The following is a 17,817-nucleotide window of genomic DNA, read 5'->3' on the forward strand; positions in this document are numbered from 1 at the left end:
CCATCTTCAACTGAACTCCCACACCACCTCTCTTGTTGGCTGAACATTCTCTGGGCTCAATTTTGCTCAAGTACTGTAAAAATCACTATACTGCGCATCACGATTTATGAGGTAACTTTTCTTTAACAGTGTCCAAGGAAAGGAGAATATTATTTAACTGGAGCAGGAAGAAAATGTGTTGCACTTGCTAGCTGTATTCAGAACTCCCCTTGAATATGTGTCAACCCATCTATTTAAAATCTCACAGTTATTTTTCTCACAGCAAAATAGTTTTTTCTTTACTTGAGGAAATGAGGCCCATCTTTCTCTCTCTCTCACTCACTCACTCACTCACTCACTCACTCACTCACTCACTCACTCACTCACTCACTCACTCACTCACTCACTCACTCACTCACTCACTCACTCACTCACTCACTCACTCACTCACTCACTCACTCACTCACTCTCTCTCACCTCCTCCAATAAAGACATGCTCCGGCAACTAAGAAAGTATTTTTTAAACCTCACGCTTTCGGCTGGATGTGTCAATGTCTAGTTCATACATGCAGAATTACTGTTTTACCTCAACTAGCCACGAAATCCCTAGTTTGAAAGCGACTGTTTTCTTCAAGCTGTGCCGTGCCATTTTCTCTACATTTCCCCCAATGTGGCCCAGCCCCCTAGCAATTCGAGTTCAGTCCCTCTCATTTGAAAGGGAAAGGGCACAACTGAATGCATTCAACCGAAATGTGTCTTCCGTATTTAACCCAATAACTAAATCAGAGAGGTGCCGTGTGGCTGCCTTAATCGACATCTGCCTTGATCAAGGGCAGAATGGCACATTTTTCCACGTTGCCAACTCTGGGATTCGAACAAGCAACCTTTCGGTTACTGTCCCAACGCTCTAACCGCTAGGCTACCTGCCGCTGAGTGACAGCTAGCATAGGCCTGCCCAGTGTAATCCAATGAGGTTGCCGGGAGACCGAGAGCAATGATATGGTGCACATATCTGCATATGTGAAGTAGTACGCAGTTTTCAGGGACCGCTTTTGGCTCGTGAGTGCTACTTTCAGAACAAGTCGCTAAAAAGTTTACAAAAGTACCAGAGAATCTCTTTAAGTGCATGTAGTTGTATCATAATGTGTGTGTGTGTGTGTGTGTGTTAGGATGCCCTGACTGATCTCACAGGGGACTCTGAGCGTCTGCCAGTGGAGGAGCAGCATGGAAACTGGCTGGGCCACAAGGTCAGAATGCATTCACCCAGCCAGACCTAGTCACATCAGAGGTTCCCTTGGGTGTTAACCCTTTGTTACAAGCCATCCCCAAGAGCTATTGGTCCAATGTGCTCCCAAAGCACAGGGGCCATTTCACTTCTCAAAAGAGGAATGATTTATAGATGTGAAATGAGTGGATAATAAAATTATTTAATAAATAATGCAAAGAAAAAATGGATGGAATGTAACAGTCTGCCTCTCTCGCTCCATCTCCCCTATTCCCTCCCTCTTTCTCTTCCTCTCTCAGGGGATGGTTTACTCAGCAGAGTACATTAAGAAGAAACTGGAGCAGGAAATGATCTTGTCACAAGCGTTTGGAAGAGATTTGGTACATGAGTGATGAATATGTCTGTGTGGAGTGTGGTAGAAAGTTTGTGTATATTGGTTGAAATGTAATAGGTTTTCATAACTAACACTTTCATGGGAACAGAGCATTAGAAGAAATAGAAGATTTTGTTGAAGGGTGTGTGTATACAAGTCTAATCCTAATGTTTTTCTCAGGGTAAGGGAACCATGCACTACGGGCTGGTGATAGTTGGACACTCCCTTGGTGCCGGTACAGCAGCCATTCTGTCCTTCCTACTCCGTCCCCAGTACCCCACACTGCAGTGCTACTCCTACTCTCCACCAGGTGGCCTTCTGAGGTAAATATGGCCTTCATCATCTCATCAAACTATATGGTAGATGTAGTTGCTCGGCCCATTGCTTGTAGCCACTTGTAGCTATTGCAACAGGATAGAAAGCACCAAGACCTACTCGGATCAAGAGGACTTTGCATCAGACATCCACATCCCATTGCATGTATAGCCTGGAATTGTATTGGGAAAGAAATTACCGATAGTACACTGAAACGTCTCGCCTTCAACAGTCATAAGATCACTGTGTAACATGTCCATGTGTGTCTTTCAGTAGAGATTAGGCTCTATTATGGGGCTTGTTTCTTTCAGGAGATATTAGGCTCTATTATGGGGCTTGTTTCTTTCAGGAGATATTAGGCTCTATTATGGGGCTTGTTTCTTTCAGGAGATATTAGGCTCTATTATGGGGCTTGTGTCTTTCAGGAGATATTAGGCTCTATTATGGGGCTTGTTTCTTTCAGGAGATATTAGGCTCTATTATGGGGCTTGTGTCTTTCAGGAGATATTAGGCTCTATTATGGGGCTTGTTTCTTTCAGGAGATATTAGGCTCTATTATGGGGCTTGTTTCTTTCAGGAGATATTAGGCTCTATTATGGGGCTTGTGTCTTTCAGGAGATATTAGGCTCTATTATGGGGCTTGTTTCTTTCAGGAGATATTAGGCTCTATTATGGGGCTTGTTTCTTTCAGGAGATATTAGGCTCTATTATGGGGCTTGTTTCTTTCAGGAGATATTAGGCTCTATTATGGGGCTTGTGTCTTTCAGGAGATATTAGGCTCTATTATGGGGCTTGTTTCTTTCAGGAGATATTAGGCTCTATTATGGGGCTTGTGTCTTTCAGGAGATATTAGGCTCTATTATGGGGCTTGTGTCTTTCAGGAGATATTAGGCTCTATTATGGGGCTTGTTTCTTTCAGGAGATATTAGGCTCTATTATGGGGCTTGTTTCTTTCAGGAGATATTAGGCTCTATTATGGGGCTTGTTTCTTTCAGGAGATATTAGGCTCTATTATGGGGCTTGTGTCTTTCAGGAGATATTAGGCTCTATTATGGGACTTGTGTCTTTCAGGAGATATTAGGCTCTATTATGGGGCTTGTTTCTTTCAGGAGATATTAGGCTCTATTATGGGACTTGTTTCTTTCAGGAGATATTAGGCTCTATTATGGGGCTTGTTTCTTTCAGGAGATATTAGGCTCTATTATGGGGCTTGTGTCTTTCAGGAGATATTAGGCTCTATTATGGGGCTTGTTTCTTTCAGGAGATATTAGGCTCTATTATGGGGCTTGTGTCTTTCAGGAGATATTAGGCTCTATTATGGGGCTTGTTTCTTTCAGGAGATATTAGGCTCTATTATGGGGCTTGTGTCTTTCAGGAGATATTAGGCTCTATTATGGGGCTTGTGTCTTTCAGGAGATATTAGGCTCTATTATGGGGCTTGTGTCTTTCAGGAGATATTAGGCTCTATTATGGGGCTTGTTTCTTTCAGGAGATATTAGGCTCTATTATGGGGCTTGTGTCTTTCAGGAGATATTAGGCTCTATTATGGGGCTTGTTTCTTTCAGGAGCTATTAGGCTCTATTATGGGGCTTGTGTCTTTCAGGAGATATTAGGCTCTATTATGGGGCTTGTTTCTTTCAGGAGCTATTAGGCTCTATTATGGGACTTGTGTCTTTCAGGAGATATTAGGCTCTATTATGGGGCTTGTTTCTTTCAGGAGATATTAGGCTCTATTATGGGGCTTGTGTCTTTCAGGAGATATTAGGCTCTATTATGGGGCTTGTTTCTTTCAGGAGATATTAGGCTCTATGGGGCTTGTTTCTTTCAGGAGATATTAGGCTCTATTATGGGGCTTGTTTCTTTCAGGAGATATTAGGCTCTATTATGGGGCTTGTTTCTTTCAGGAGCTATTAGGCTCTATTATGGGACTTGTGTCTTTCAGGAGATATTAGGCTCTATTATGGGGCTTGTGTCTTTCAGGAGATATTAGGCTCTATTATGGGGCTTGTTTCTTTCAGGAGATATTAGGCTCTATTATGGGGCTTGTTTCTTTCAGGAGATATTAGGCTCTATTATGGGACTTGTGTCTTTCAGGAGATATTAGGCTCTATTGTGGGGCTTGTTTCTTTCAGGAGATATTAGGCTCTATTATGGGGCTTGTTTCTTTCAGGAGATATTAGGCTCTATTATGGGGCTTGTGTCTTTCAGGAGATATTAGGCTCTATGGGGCTTGTTTCTTTCAGGAGATATTAGGCTCTATTATGGGGCTTGTGTCTTTCAGGAGATATTAGGCTCTATTATGGGGCTTGTTTCTTTCAGGAGATATTAGGCTCTATTATGGGGCTTGTGTCTTTCAGGAGATATTAGGCTCTATTATGGGGCTTGTTTCTTTCAGGAGCTATTAGGCTCTATTATGGGACTTGTGTCTTTCAGGAGATATTAGGCTCTATTATGGGACTTGTGTCTTTCAGGAGATATTAGGCTCTATTATGGGGCTTGTTTCTTTCAGGAGATATTAGGCTCTATTATGGGGCTTGTTTCTTTCAGGAGATATTAGGCTCTATTATGGGGCTTGTTTCTTTCAGGAGATATTAGGCTCTATTATGGGACTTGTGTCTTTCAGGAGATATTAGGCTCTATTATGGGACTTGTGTCTTTCAGGAGATATTAGGCTCTATTATGGGGCTTGTTTCTTTCAGGAGCTATTAGGCTCTATTATGGGGCTTGTTTCTTTCAGGAGATATTAGGCTCTATTATGGGGCTTGTGTCTTTCAGGAGATATTAGGCTCTATTATGGGGCTTGTGTCTTTCAGGAGATATTAGGCTCTATTATGGGGCTTGTTTCTTTCAGGAGCTATTAGGCTCTATTATGGGACTTGTGTCTTTCAGGAGATATTAGGCTCTATTATGGGACTTGTGTCTTTCAGGAGATATTAGGCTCTATTATGGGGCTTGTTTCTTTCAGGAGCTATTAGGATCTATTATGGGGCTTGTTGCTTTCAGGAGATATTAGGCTCTATTATGGGGCTTGTGTCTTTCAGGAGATATTAGGCTCTATTATGGGGCTTGTGTCTTTCAGGAGATATTAGGCTCTATTATGGGACTTGTTTCTTTCAGGAGATATTAGGCTCTATTATGGGGCTTGTGTCTTTCAGGAGATATTAGGCTCTATTACATTTACATTTACATTTTAGTCATTTAGCAGACGCTCTTATCCAGAGCGACTTACAAATTGGTGCATTCACCTATAATATCCAGTGGAACAACCACTTTACAATAGTGCATCTAAATCTTTTAAGGGGGGGGTTAGAAGGATTACTTTATCCTATCCCAGGTATTTCTTGAAGAGGTGGGGTTTCAGGTGTCTCCGGAAGGTGGTGATTGACTCCGCTGTCCTGGCGTCGTGAGGGAGCTTGTTCCACCATTGGGGTGCCAGAGCAGCGAACAGTTTTGACTGGGCTGAGCGGGAACTGTGCTTCCTCAGAGGTAGGGAGGCGAGCAGGCCAGAGGTGGATGAACGGAGTGCCCTTGTTTGGGTGTAGGGCCTGATCAGAGCCTGAAGGTACGGAGGTGCCGTTCCCCTCACAGCTCCGTAGGCAAGCACCATGGTCTTGTAGCGGATGCGAGCTTCGACTGGAAGCCAGTGGAGAGAGCGGAGGAGCGGGGTGACGTGAGAGAACTTGGGAAGGTTGAACACCAGACGGGCTGCGGCGTTCTGGATGAGTTGTAGGGGTTTAATGGCACAGGCAGGGAGCCCAGCCAACAGCGAGTTGCAGTAATCCAGACGGGAGATGACAAGTGCCTGGATTAGGACCTGCGCCGCTTCCTGTGTGAGGCAGGGTCGTACTCTGCGAATGTTGTAGAGCATGAACCTACAGGATCGGGTCACCGCCTTGATGTTGGTGGAGAACGACAGGGTGTTGTCCAGGGTCACGCCAAGGCTCTTAGCACTCTGGGAGGAGGACACAAGGGAGTTGTCAACCGTGATGGCGAGATCATGGAACGGGCAGTCCTTCCCCGGGAGGAAGAGCAGCTCCGTCTTGCCGAGGTTCAGCTTGAGGTGGTGATCCGTCATCCACACTGATATGTCTGCCAGGGGCTTGTTTCTTCTTGTTTCTTTCAGGAGATATTAGGCTCTATTATGGGGCTTGTTTCTTTCAGGAGATATTAGGCTCTATTATGGGGCTTGTGTCTTTCAGGAGATATTAGGCTCTATTATGGGGCTTGTTTCTTTCAGGAGATATTAGGCTCTATTATGGGGCTTGTGTCTTTCAGGAGATATTAGGCTCTATTATGGGGCTTGTTTCTTTCAGGAGCTATTAGGCTCTATTATGGGGCTTGTTTCTTTCAGGAGATATTAGGCTCTATTATGGGGCTTGTGTCTTTCAGGAGATATTAGGCTCTATTATGGGGCTTGTTTCTTTCAGGAGATATTAGGCTCTATTATGGGGCTTGTTTCTTTTTGCGTTGTGGCATAGCTAAATAACCTCTATAAAGCGGCCAGTCCCCTCAAACTGGATTTGCAATGTAAATCATGGTGAGAGGTAGTGTGAACTTATGACATGTTCCAGTGCTCTGCCAGTCCAGTGCTGTTCTGAGAAGGTAATTTGTGGTTAGAACTGGTTCTAGATTTTCTGTGCTGATCAGATGAGGTAGAGGCCTTTTGTCAAGTCCTCCAGTTTGTAGATTATAGCATAAAGCAGGGAACTCAGAAGCACCATCTCTGTATACACCAGTGTTTTCTGTGCTGAGATCTTTTTTCTTCTTCATATTTGTCAGTCGTGACTTGTGATCTAGCCCGTTTGTCTCTGATCTCATCTATTGATATTGATTAGATCCCAATCCCTTTTATGACACCGATGTCGATATCTTGGATGCTTTTTATTGAAGGGCAACTCATCGCGGGCCATGATGCCTCAACACATCGACGTTTGCTGTGGAGAGATGTTGAATTATTTAGCTGGAATGAGATCAGACTCGTGAATTTTGTGTGTGGAAAACGTCTGGCTGGAAATTCAGCAGCAGCAGTTTCAGTGGTGACGGAGGGAAAGAGTACACATCACACTCTTACTAGACAAACACTTCGTTTTTCTGACCCGCTCTTCCTTTTTTCACATCCTCTTTCCCTTTTTGTGTCTCTGACAAGCATTTCACTACACCCGCAGTAACATCTGCTAAATATGTGTATGTGACCAATAACATTTGATTTGACTCTCCTCGTCGTTTTGTTTCTACAGTGAGGATGCTATGGAGTACTCCAAAGAGTTTGTCACTTCTGTCGTTTTGGGAAAGGACCTTGTCCCGAGGTATGTAATCTGTGTAGAAACCCAACCTATTTCAAGTATCATATGTTATGGTGTACAGCTGGACTCATTTCTCTCTTGTTTGTCTCTCATAGGATTGGTCTCTCTCAGTTGGAGGGGTTTCGGCGCCACCTGCTGGAAGTCTTACAGAAGAGCAACAAGCCAAAGGTAGCGCATGTATTTCTAATTAGATAGCAAACTGTGTGTGTGTGATCAAACTCTGTATATTCTACAGAAAGGAAGCATCAACACTGTGCTCTAACCGCTATCAGTATAGGTTGTAACTGCTGATATCTCCCTGCCAGTGGAGGATCATTGCAGGGGGAACTAAGTGCATTCCTAAGTCCGAGCTGCCTGTGGACGACGGCCCCCAGCCCCAGGCAGCCCCCGTGCCCCCCAGCACCCGTCTCTGGCTGCACCCCAGTGATCTCAGCATCGCCCTGTCAGCCTCCACCCCCCTTTACCCCCCGGGCAAGGTCATCCACGTGGTTCACAACCACCCCTCAGAGACATGGTAAGAGCCCTGGCATTACAATGATGGCACAAGAAAGTTCATTAGTCACATTCACAGGGTCACAGATGTCATTTCAGGGTACTGTGGAATCCTCTGACCAACAATGCCGGTCAAAGAGAAGTGAGTGAAACAATAGTACAAATAATATTAGTAGTAATACTAATATATAGTAGTAATATAAAATAATAGAATAGAAAAAGATCACAGGACAGCATATACTCTATATACACTACCGTTGAAAAGTTTGGGGTCATTTAGAAATGTCCTTGTTTTTGAAAGAAAAACAAATGTTTTGTCCATTAAAATAACATCAAATTGATCAGAAATTCAGTGTAGACATTGTTAATGTTGTAAATTACTATTGTTGCTGGAAACGGCTGATTTAAAAAAAAAAATGGAGTATCAAAATATGTGTACAGAGGCCCATTATCAGCAACCATCACACTTGTGTTCCAATGGCACGTTGTGTTAGCTAATCCAAGTTTATCATTTTAAAAGGCTAATTAATCATTACAAAACCCTTTTGCAATTATGTTAGCACAGCTGAAAACTGTTGTTCTGATTGAAGAAGCAATACAACTGGCCTTTAGACTAGTTGAGTATCTGGAGCATCAGCATTTGTGGGTTCGATTACAAGCTCAAAATGGCCAGAAACAAATTACTTTCTTCTGAAACTCGTCAGTCTATTCTTGTTCTGAGAAATTAAGGCTATTCCATGTGAGAAATTGCCAAGAAACTGAAGATCTCGTACAACACTGTGTACTACTCCCTTCACAGAACAGTGCAAAGTATCTCCAACCAGAATAGAAAGAGGAGTGGGAGGCCCCGGTGCACAACTGAGCAAGAGGAGAAGTACATTAGTGTGTCTAGTTTGAGAAACAGTCACCTCACAAGCCCTCAACTGGCAGCTTCATTAAATAGTACCCGCAAAACACCAGTCTCAACGTCAACAGTGAGAGGTGACTCCGGGATGCTGGCCTTCTCTGACCGTCTCCAGGGCGGCCCTGTTGATGAGGATGGGAGCGTGCCCAGCCTGGTTCCTCCTGAAGTCCACAATCAGCTCGTTTGTTTTGCTGACGTTGAGGGATAGGTTGTTTACCTGGCACCACTCCGTCAGAATGCCTATCTCCTCTCTGTAGGCCGTCTCATCATGGTTGGTACTAAGGCCTAATACTGTTGTGTCGTCAGGGAACTTGATGATGGAGTTGGAACTGTGTGAGGCCACCCAGTCGTGGGTATACAGGGAGTACAGTAGGGGACTGAGGACGCACCCTTGTGGGGCTCCCGTGTTAAGGATCAGTGTGAAGGAGGTGATGTTGCCTACCTTCACCATCTGGGGGCAGCCCGTCAGGAAGTCCAGCACCCAGTTGCATAGGGAGGAGTTCAGTCCCAAGGCTGAGAGCTTTGTGATGAGCTTAGCGGTATTGTAGTCGATGAACAGAATCCTCACATACATTCCTTTTGTCCAGGTGGGTGAGGACAGTGTATACTACCAATCAATTTAGTACACTTCTAGTGTGACATCTTTATGCTAATTGGATAGAAACTGTACTAGGGAAAAGACTGGCTTTACACAGACATTACTTTTGGTATAAATGTGCATACATCATTTTGCTGCGTATATCATTTAGCATGCCTCTCTCTGTGTGTAGCTGTGGACAGGAGGAGCCCACCTACTCAGCTCTCTGGGGGGATAACAAGTCTTTCAACGAGGTCATCATCTCCCCTGCCATGCTAAACGAGCACATGCCTCACATGGTGATGGAGGGACTCAACAAGGTCTGTGAATATAATAGATACTGTCCATGTCTGTCTGGGTTTCCTTTGTGTGTTGGATGGGATGAGTGGAGGTTTCCTGTCGATAAAATGAGTGTAGGAGTCCTGGTCAGATGCTCTGTTGGGGAAGGTGACAGAAAAAGGTACCGGAGCGCTGGTGAAATGCACTGAGGGAAGTATCAAACATCATTCATACACTGAGTTGGCAGGTGATGACACTGGATGAATGTTCTACAGTTGAAGTCGGAAGTTTACATACACCTTAGCCAAATGCATTTAAACTCAGTTTTTCACAATTCCTGACATTTAATCCGAGTAAAAATTCCCTGTCTTAGGTCAGTTAGGATCACCACTTTATTTTAAGAATGTGAAATGTCAGAATAATAATAGAGTGATTTATTTCAGCTTTTATTTCTTTCATCACATTCCCAGTGGGTCAGAAGTTTACATACACTCAATTAGTATTTGGTAGCATTGCCTTTAAATTTAATTTGGGTCAAACATTTTGGGTAGCCTTCCAAGAGCTTCCCATGGTGTAATGGTGTAAGCGTGGTGTGATTGAAACTGCAGTGGTGTGTTTGTATGTCTGTGTGATACTTATGATGTCTCTGCAGGTACTGGAACCATTTGGTCTCAGTTCTGAGCAGGCAGGTGCAGAGCCAATGGAGATGGAGGATGAGGGCCAATCAGCCAGCACTGTTGTGGTCATAACCTCTGAACCAGAGCTGCCCTCTACACCTCTGCTTTCAGATACCTCCTCTACCACCCACAAAGACTCACTCTCTACCTCTCCTCTTTCAGATACCTCCTCTAACGCCCACAAAGACTCACTCTCTACCTCTCCTCTTTCAGATACCTCCTCTAACGCCCACAAAGACTCACTCTCTACCTCTCCTCTTTCAGATACCTCCTCTGATACCAAGAAAGACCCACTCTGTTTCTCTCCTCTTTCAAATGCATATTCTGATACCCACAAAGACCTTTCCTCTCCCTGTTCTCGTTCAGATTGTCCCTCTACCCCCAAAATAGAGCTGCCATCTACCCCTCTTACCCCATCTTTTCCCCAAACACACTCTATCCCTCCTCTTATAGGTAGTCTTTCCCCCACTGAACCATCAAATACCTTCCCCCACACAGACCAACCCGCCGTCTCCCACACAGACCAACCCGCCGTCTCCCACACAGACCAACCCGCCGTCTCCCACACAGACCAACCCGCCGTCTCCCACACAGACCAACCCGCCGTCTCCCAATTGTCAAATGGCCCCTCTACTCAGGAAACTGACTTGTTCTCTATACCTCTGTCACACCCACTCTCTTTCCCTCAAGCATCAAGTACACCCCAAACAGACCTACCCTTTCCCCCACAATCATGACAGACAGACCCCCTCCTCTTACAGGTGTACCCTTCCACCAAGCCCCTCTGAACCTGTACTATCCAATACCCCTTCATCTCCCCAAGTAGACTCTTCAAATACACCATCCTCCACTCTCCCACTACCTAGCCCAAATCTTCTGGTTTAACGTTAGTCTCTACCTCTCCTTTCCAGCTCACAGTCCTCCTCTGCCTCTTCAGTCTTACAAAGCACGTCTTGCTCTTTGCTTTAGCTTCAAATTGTTCAGATTGAGAAACCACCACACACCCTACTTACTAACGCACGCTTTTCTCTAGATGCAGTGAGGTTTCCATGGTTACCCCACTTCTCCAACACGAACCCCCTCCTCATTATTCCTTGTGGCCTCCTGCTGTTACAAATTGGCAGCTCAAGGTGTCCTGAGTAAGGAGGATGTGCTAAGCTTCTCTGAGTCCTCTGATTCCCCCACAGTTGGCATGATAGCACAAACAGACTGGCAACCAGGCTACTGTAGACCGTGTGGTCACATCAAATAGATTCTAATGGTCTGGTTTTATATTAGAGTAGCCTGTTACCTGACGGGGATGACTACTTGTACAGATTGACCAGCCTGAAATAACCTCCCACCATTCAGACCAGTTGACTTTATATTAGTGAGATGATGGAGCACTGAGCTAGCCCTCGTTTATTCTCAATTCATTGATATAATTAGTCAAAAGATAAATTGACCTAATAATATATCTCCGTGGGTTCGTTACAAAGAGGGAGGACGTGCTTGTCTATTAGTCATGGTTAGTGCTTGACTTGGGCAGGAGCTCACCAGAGCTGAATACCTGCACCTCACATTTTCTACTGCTTGAGCTCCCGCACCTAAATGTGAACAGTACCAGCACTCAAAATGAGTTCTGGCACCTATTTCAGTCCAAGTCCAGCACTGGTCATGGAGGCAGAACAGTACTTCCCTGGTACTGTTCTGCGCTGTGGGAGATGACTCTGAGCACTGTTGGAGATGCACCTACTGGTTGATGTGTTTTATGGTATTTGATCTTGGTGACTTTGTTTCTGATTGTGTCCCCTATGGTGCTGCTGGGGTGTTGATGTGCCTTTTTCTATTGTTGTTGTTGCTATGGGAATGCTGCTTGCTGCCTTATTGATCTTTCGCCTGGTTCTCAGTATGTGCTATAGTTATATCCAGAAAAGTACTGTACTTCATTTAGTTTTTTTATATGCTGATTGACACCCGTCATTAGCTGACTGTTTTTACTCACATCCCTCTCTGTCCATCTCTTCCTGTTTGTTACACATAGCTTTCATACCAATACCATCCATGTTTGTTCAATGTTAACTCCCATTATCATTTATTTCCTTGTTTCATTATAGCCATTTGTCATTTTCATATTGAAATGTTGTATTCATGTCACAATGTGTTTTAAAAAATGCGTGGCATGTGATACAAATGTTTTCATATTTATTCATGATATTGTATGCTTTTGAATAATGCTTTTTTTCCATATTGTGTTTTAACTCATTAAAGACAAATAACATATTTACCTGTGTGGAGACGTGATTACCATGAGTGTGTAGTAACTGTTGTCTGTGCGGTGATGGGATTACCATGAGTGTGTAGTAACTGTTGTCTGTGCGGTGATGGGATTACCATGAGTGTGTAGTAACTGTTGTCTGTGCTCTCTTTATCATCAGTTTAGATGAATAACCTACTTAGGGTGTACACACCATACATCTGCGTAGGCCTACATATTATGGAATACTTGTGCAGCATCGTGTCAGGTGAAAGTCTGAGATTTGTATCTAGGGGTATAGTACATGACTGGTATCTACTCGGGTTTGGTGTTTGCCTTTGCTATCCAGGTTTGTTCAGTATTCAAGTACCATGTTTAAACAAATGAGGGTGGATGGACTTAATGTTTCTGACCTTCATCTTTCCCTTCACTTGACACAGTGTTGACTCGCCTCCAATGCCTTGTTTTCAATAATGTTAACATTCACTTTTTCCTGTACTAGCCTACCTGTCAATCCATTGTTCGTGCTGATGTCAATTACATATTACAGGCAATTCCAGTTCTACAGCACTTCAATTCTCCTTACTGATCACCTTAGTTCACTGTTACTGCTCTCCCTCCTCCTTCAGTCCTTCCAGAGCCTCCAAATCAGTCAATAATGTCTACAATGCTGGTAGCAGTAAATTGACTGCTCCTCCTATCGTGTTATTGACAGGTGCTGGAGAACTATAACAAGGGGAAGACAGCCCTGCTGTCGGCTGCTAAGGTAATGGTGAGCCCAACCGAGGTGGACCTGAACCCAGAGACCATCTTCATGGCAGCCGCCCCGCCTCCTGCCTCCCAACAACCCACCCCAACCACCCAACACCGCAGGAACAGCAGTGTTCGGTCAGTTCACTGGGATACGGGTGGAGCTTTGGGAGGGTCTGGGCAGAGACTGGAAACATTTATGGCTGACTGACTGTGTTTAATCAAAATCTCATGCATGTGTACAGGTAACTGCCCAAATAATGGAAACACTTGAGTAAATGAAGGATACAAAGTATATTGAAGCAGGTGCTTCCACACGTGTGGTTAATGAAGCAATTAACATGCCGTCACGTCTAAAAATGCTGGGCTGGCTGTTATTTTTGACATTATTTTAGCTACCATGGCTCTGCCCCCATAGGATGACAATACCCCTATCCACTGAAAGGTGGATGAGCATGAAATTGATTATGTTGCATCCCTCCAATAGAGTTCCAGTCACGTGTAGAATCTATGCCAAGGTGCATTGAAGCTGTTCTGGCTCGTGGTGGCCCTACAACCTATTAAGACACTTTGTTGGTGTTTCCTTTATTTTGGCAGTTGAATGTATGATATGTGCAAGAGTCTGCAAGAATGTACCTAGTCCTTCAAAGTTTGTTCTTCTGTGTTCAGATAAGTAAAGCATGACAGCATTAACTCTGCCACTGTACCTTTCTCTCATGCACGCTCCTTGCTCTCTGACCCACAGTCATTGGTCTGACTCCAGATCAGTGGCAACGTATGGTAGTACACTCTGGTTTAGCCCCTGTAGAAGTAGTCTAGTCTACTGGTAGTGATTTGTGAAGTGTAACCCTAACCTTTATCCCTCTCTCTTACCTCTCTGTGCTCCAACCCCTCTCCTCTATCACTCTATCATCTCTACTCTCTATAATACCACCCTTACTCACATCCATCTTAATATTCCTACTATATTCTACTTTTTTCTTACTTGACCCCTTACCATTTCTGCCTCCATTCTATCCTATTTTGATTTCATTAAATAATTTCATTTGTTACTCTGACCCATTTTTTAAAAACATATCTGTTACCACACCCTACCTCCCCTCTAATCTCCCCCCTTTATTTTTCTCTCCTCCTCTTTCCCTCTCAGTTCCTGTGCTCGCTCTGAGATATCACTGGATGGCTTTGCGGAGTGCCCCCCTCCCCCAGTGCCAGTGGTTCTGCAGGGGGCCAGGGAGCGCCTTACCGTGGAGCTGAGGGACCGCCACGCCCCCTTGGCCGTGATGGAGAGCCTGTCAGACGCAGAGTCCCTCTACAGCCTGGACTCCAGACGCTCCTCAGCTGCACTCAGGGGCTCGCCCATGCTGGGGTGCCTTCCCTTCCAACTGAATGCACCTATCCCTGAGGAGAACCCCTCTCTCAGCTCCCGCACTGAGCTGCTGGCTGCCGACTGCCTCTACCAGGCCACCCCAGAGCACGAGCTGGGAGAGGCAGGACCTTACTTCACTCCTCTGGGATCCGGCTCCACCCCAGACTACCCCATGCGCCTCTCCCCTTCCACCCCGCGCTATAGCGGCCACCACTCCCCAGCACCACTGGCCCAGAGTGTCATAGGTCAGCCTTTCACACAAAAAGAGCCTTGTGCTGCCCCTTGCCATCAAATGCCTGGCATTTACAGCCCAGGCAGCACCCCTAATGCTCTCCTCAACCCACGGATCAGCCATGGGGAGGAGGACGGAGTAGAGGCAGAAGGATGGGAAACAGAGACAGGTGAGTCACAGCCCTCCTCCTCCAGTCCTCCAGCCCAGCTGTCCAACGGCAATCCTAGTCAGGCAGTGCTGGAGTTTGCACAGTACCTGGACTCTCTCTTCAGGCTGGATGGCAGTGGCTCACCGCCTCTGGAGTTGTCTGACGGGGAGTCTGAGTCCGGTCGGGGGTCGTATGGTCAGGGAGAGGGGCCAGGGGAAGGACAGAGGGGGGACGATACACAGCTTCTGTCTCGGGCCACAATGGAGCCTAACCTGGTCCCCAAGCCCCCGCGTACCTTTGCTGGATCTGCTGACCCTTCCTCTGGCATCTCCCTCTCACCCTCATTCCCTCTCTCTTCCTCTGGTGAGCTCAATGACCTCTCTCCTGCCGACGGAGCACCTCCTCCCACTCACTCACTACGAACCTCCACTCCCTGTCCCTACCCTGAAGAAAACGCACTGGCGTCTATGGTATAGTGGCCCACTCAGTCCCTCCATGACTCTTTCTCTCTCCTCTTTCGTTATTCCGTTGCTGCATCCATCTGATGTTAAAGTATCACTGAACATGCATGCGATGGAATGCAATCTGCTATGCTGTTACAGTACCTTACAAAGACATGACATGGCAGACCATAATGAATAAGACTGAGATGAAAAACTCCTGTCCCATTTTCAGATGTCAAAAGCTGTGTAAAGCATTTCACTACTATTGTAATAATACATTTGAATCTCTGTCTGCATGCCAGGGGCCTGTGCTGCTTTGGGGTGAAAAGCCTCACCACTGACTGTCATTCCAACACACACACTCTCACTCACATCAACACATGGTAGCATTACAGCCCTGCAGTGACGTGACTTTATCAAATGGGAGACAACTGAACAGGGGTAGGGAGGAGTTAGACACTAGGTGGGGTTTTCATTGGCACATAACCACAATTAACTTACCCTCCTCCCTCATCAGTGCCTAAAGCTTATTCATCTTTAATATCAGGAAAGTAAAAAAACAGAGACAGATGCTGAACAACAGAGGAGAGAGAGAGAGAGAAGACGTTATGGTTTGTTTCTCAGGTCTATCAGGAAATTACAGTGTGGAAGAGGAGTGTAGATCATAGAGAATTGATGTGTCTTAAAACAGTGATTGTGACAAATGTTAAGAATGTGGTTTTTGGTCTTTTGGTTGTCTTTTATAGCATGAGGAACATAGTATTCATTTTTTTAACAGAAATCACTCGTCAGTCAGCAACTCTTACTAACATACGGACCATCTCACACACATCAAAATGCACAATTTGCCCCCTTTTTGCCCAAAAATGTATTGCCAAATGTATTTATAAGGTGTGATATTGTTTGTTTGTGAAATACTGCAAAATGTACACTTTCACAAAACAAAGATACAGGTTTCAAGTTTAACTCTGAGAGGGAGAAGATACATTTTGGTATCGCTCCCTTTTAATAGCCAATCAGTCTATTCCCGTTCAAACGGTGTTAAAACACCCTGGAGAGGATCGGGAAGCTATCCCTACAACACTGCCATGGCACATATCTCCCAAAACATGTCTCTCTCCAAGTGTTTGTACCAAGCCAATTATGCTAAAAAAAAAAACATGAGATGCACTGTAAGAGAGTGTTCCTCTTAAAGGGGTCTTGCTGAGGTACACAATTATGTCAATGACTTCTAAGTCTTTGGTTCCCTTTAAACTGGTTCATCTCAAGCATATTGAGGTTGAACTGTACGGGTTGTAGTGCCCATTTTCACTACATTTTACTAAAACATGTGGCAAACATATTTTATCAGTTGGGTTGTATTAGTTGGATCAAACATACATTATTTATTACTGTTTCTTACTATTATTGATGGTATTATTATCCTTATTACTCTTGTAACAGTTTGGTTTGCTTTCTATGAGTTCGACTTTCAGTTGCTGGGAAAGGCTGGTGAATTTCAGCCGACTCTCAAAATAAGGGTATATCTCTTTGGGAAAATATCTCTGTCCAAGTGAAAAAGTACTGGGTGTCAACATCACAGGAGATTGGTGCCACCTTAATTGGGGTAATAGCTGGAGCGGAATTCGTGGAATGGTATCAAACACATGGTTTCTATGAGCCGTTCTCCCCTCAGCAGCCTCCACTAGCTGCCATGGTGATGGCAGAGAGACAGACTCTATAATAGGAAGTGGGGTCATTATAGTGACCTCTGATACAATACAGCCATTCTGAAGGGGTCACTGTGGTGACCTATAGAAGCTGTACTCTTAGAAATGGCTTTGCTGTGGTATCACTCAACAGGCCTCACTCTGTGACCAGATTACAGTTTGACACCACACAAATCCATGCTCTCACAGTAGTCTACTTTGCCAGCACAGTGTTGAACAACCAGTGTGAAATAGCTTTGCTGCAGTGGGTCATGGCCCAGTGTCGGCTATATCAGCACCACCATAGGAAGATGCCACGTTCTCTTTTCACCATGACATGTACAGCAGTGTCTTCTTTGTCATTATTTAAATGCAGATGTCTTGTTTCCTGTCTTTGTTAAAAAATATATATTAAAAAAAGATGACATGAAAATAGAATAACATAGGAAATGACTACGATAACAGGTATATTACAAATCTATATCAATATTGACATATATAGAAAAAGTACAAATGTATGGGGGGAAAAAAGGAATCTATTTAGTGAGAAAGATCTATATGACAGATTATTGGCAGAATTGATAACTCATTTTTCTGTGTTGACAGATAAATAATTCAATGATGTCTTGTCCATGTTTACCTGGTTTGCTCTCTTCCCTTCCTGTCCCAGATTGAGAATGTATTTAACCCCCGCCACCTCACTGCCCTGCCTGTAATGGAATAAAGCAAAACCAATTTAAGGGAAATTACTGGAACTTTTTAAAACGTCATTTCTATTTGCTAACCTCTCAACAGGCTGCATATTTTGAGCTAGATATGCCTACCATAAT

General features: G+C 44.5%; 1 protein-coding gene across 2 annotated transcripts in view; it reads left to right on the top strand.

The window, feature by feature from the left end:
- LOC106587509 (diacylglycerol lipase-alpha) overlaps window positions 1-17,733 on the top strand; it is a 40,691-nt gene extending 22,958 nt beyond the window's left edge. The window contains exons 12-20 of one of the 2 annotated variants that reach the window (XM_014175959.2): window positions 1,149-1,226; window positions 1,504-1,584; window positions 1,758-1,900; window positions 7,130-7,198; window positions 7,291-7,363; window positions 7,501-7,709; window positions 9,362-9,488; window positions 13,076-13,248; window positions 14,258-17,733. In XM_014175959.2, coding sequence (XP_014031434.1) covers window positions 1,149-1,226; window positions 1,504-1,584; window positions 1,758-1,900; window positions 7,130-7,198; window positions 7,291-7,363; window positions 7,501-7,709; window positions 9,362-9,488; window positions 13,076-13,248; window positions 14,258-15,332 — 2,028 coding nt within the window. In that variant the 3' untranslated portion in view covers window positions 15,333-17,733. Of the gene's footprint in view, window positions 1-1,148; window positions 1,227-1,503; window positions 1,585-1,757; window positions 1,901-7,129; window positions 7,199-7,290; window positions 7,364-7,500; window positions 7,710-9,361; window positions 9,489-10,099; window positions 12,389-13,075; window positions 13,249-14,257 lie in introns of those variants that run through there. The other variant, XM_014175960.2, reaches the window with a different exon arrangement.
- Window positions 17,734-17,817: the final 84 nt, after the last annotated feature.

Source organism: Salmo salar, chromosome ssa26 (genome assembly GCF_905237065.1).
Source record: "Salmo salar chromosome ssa26, Ssal_v3.1, whole genome shotgun sequence".
Taxonomy (NCBI): Eukaryota; Metazoa; Chordata; class Actinopteri; order Salmoniformes; family Salmonidae; genus Salmo; species Salmo salar.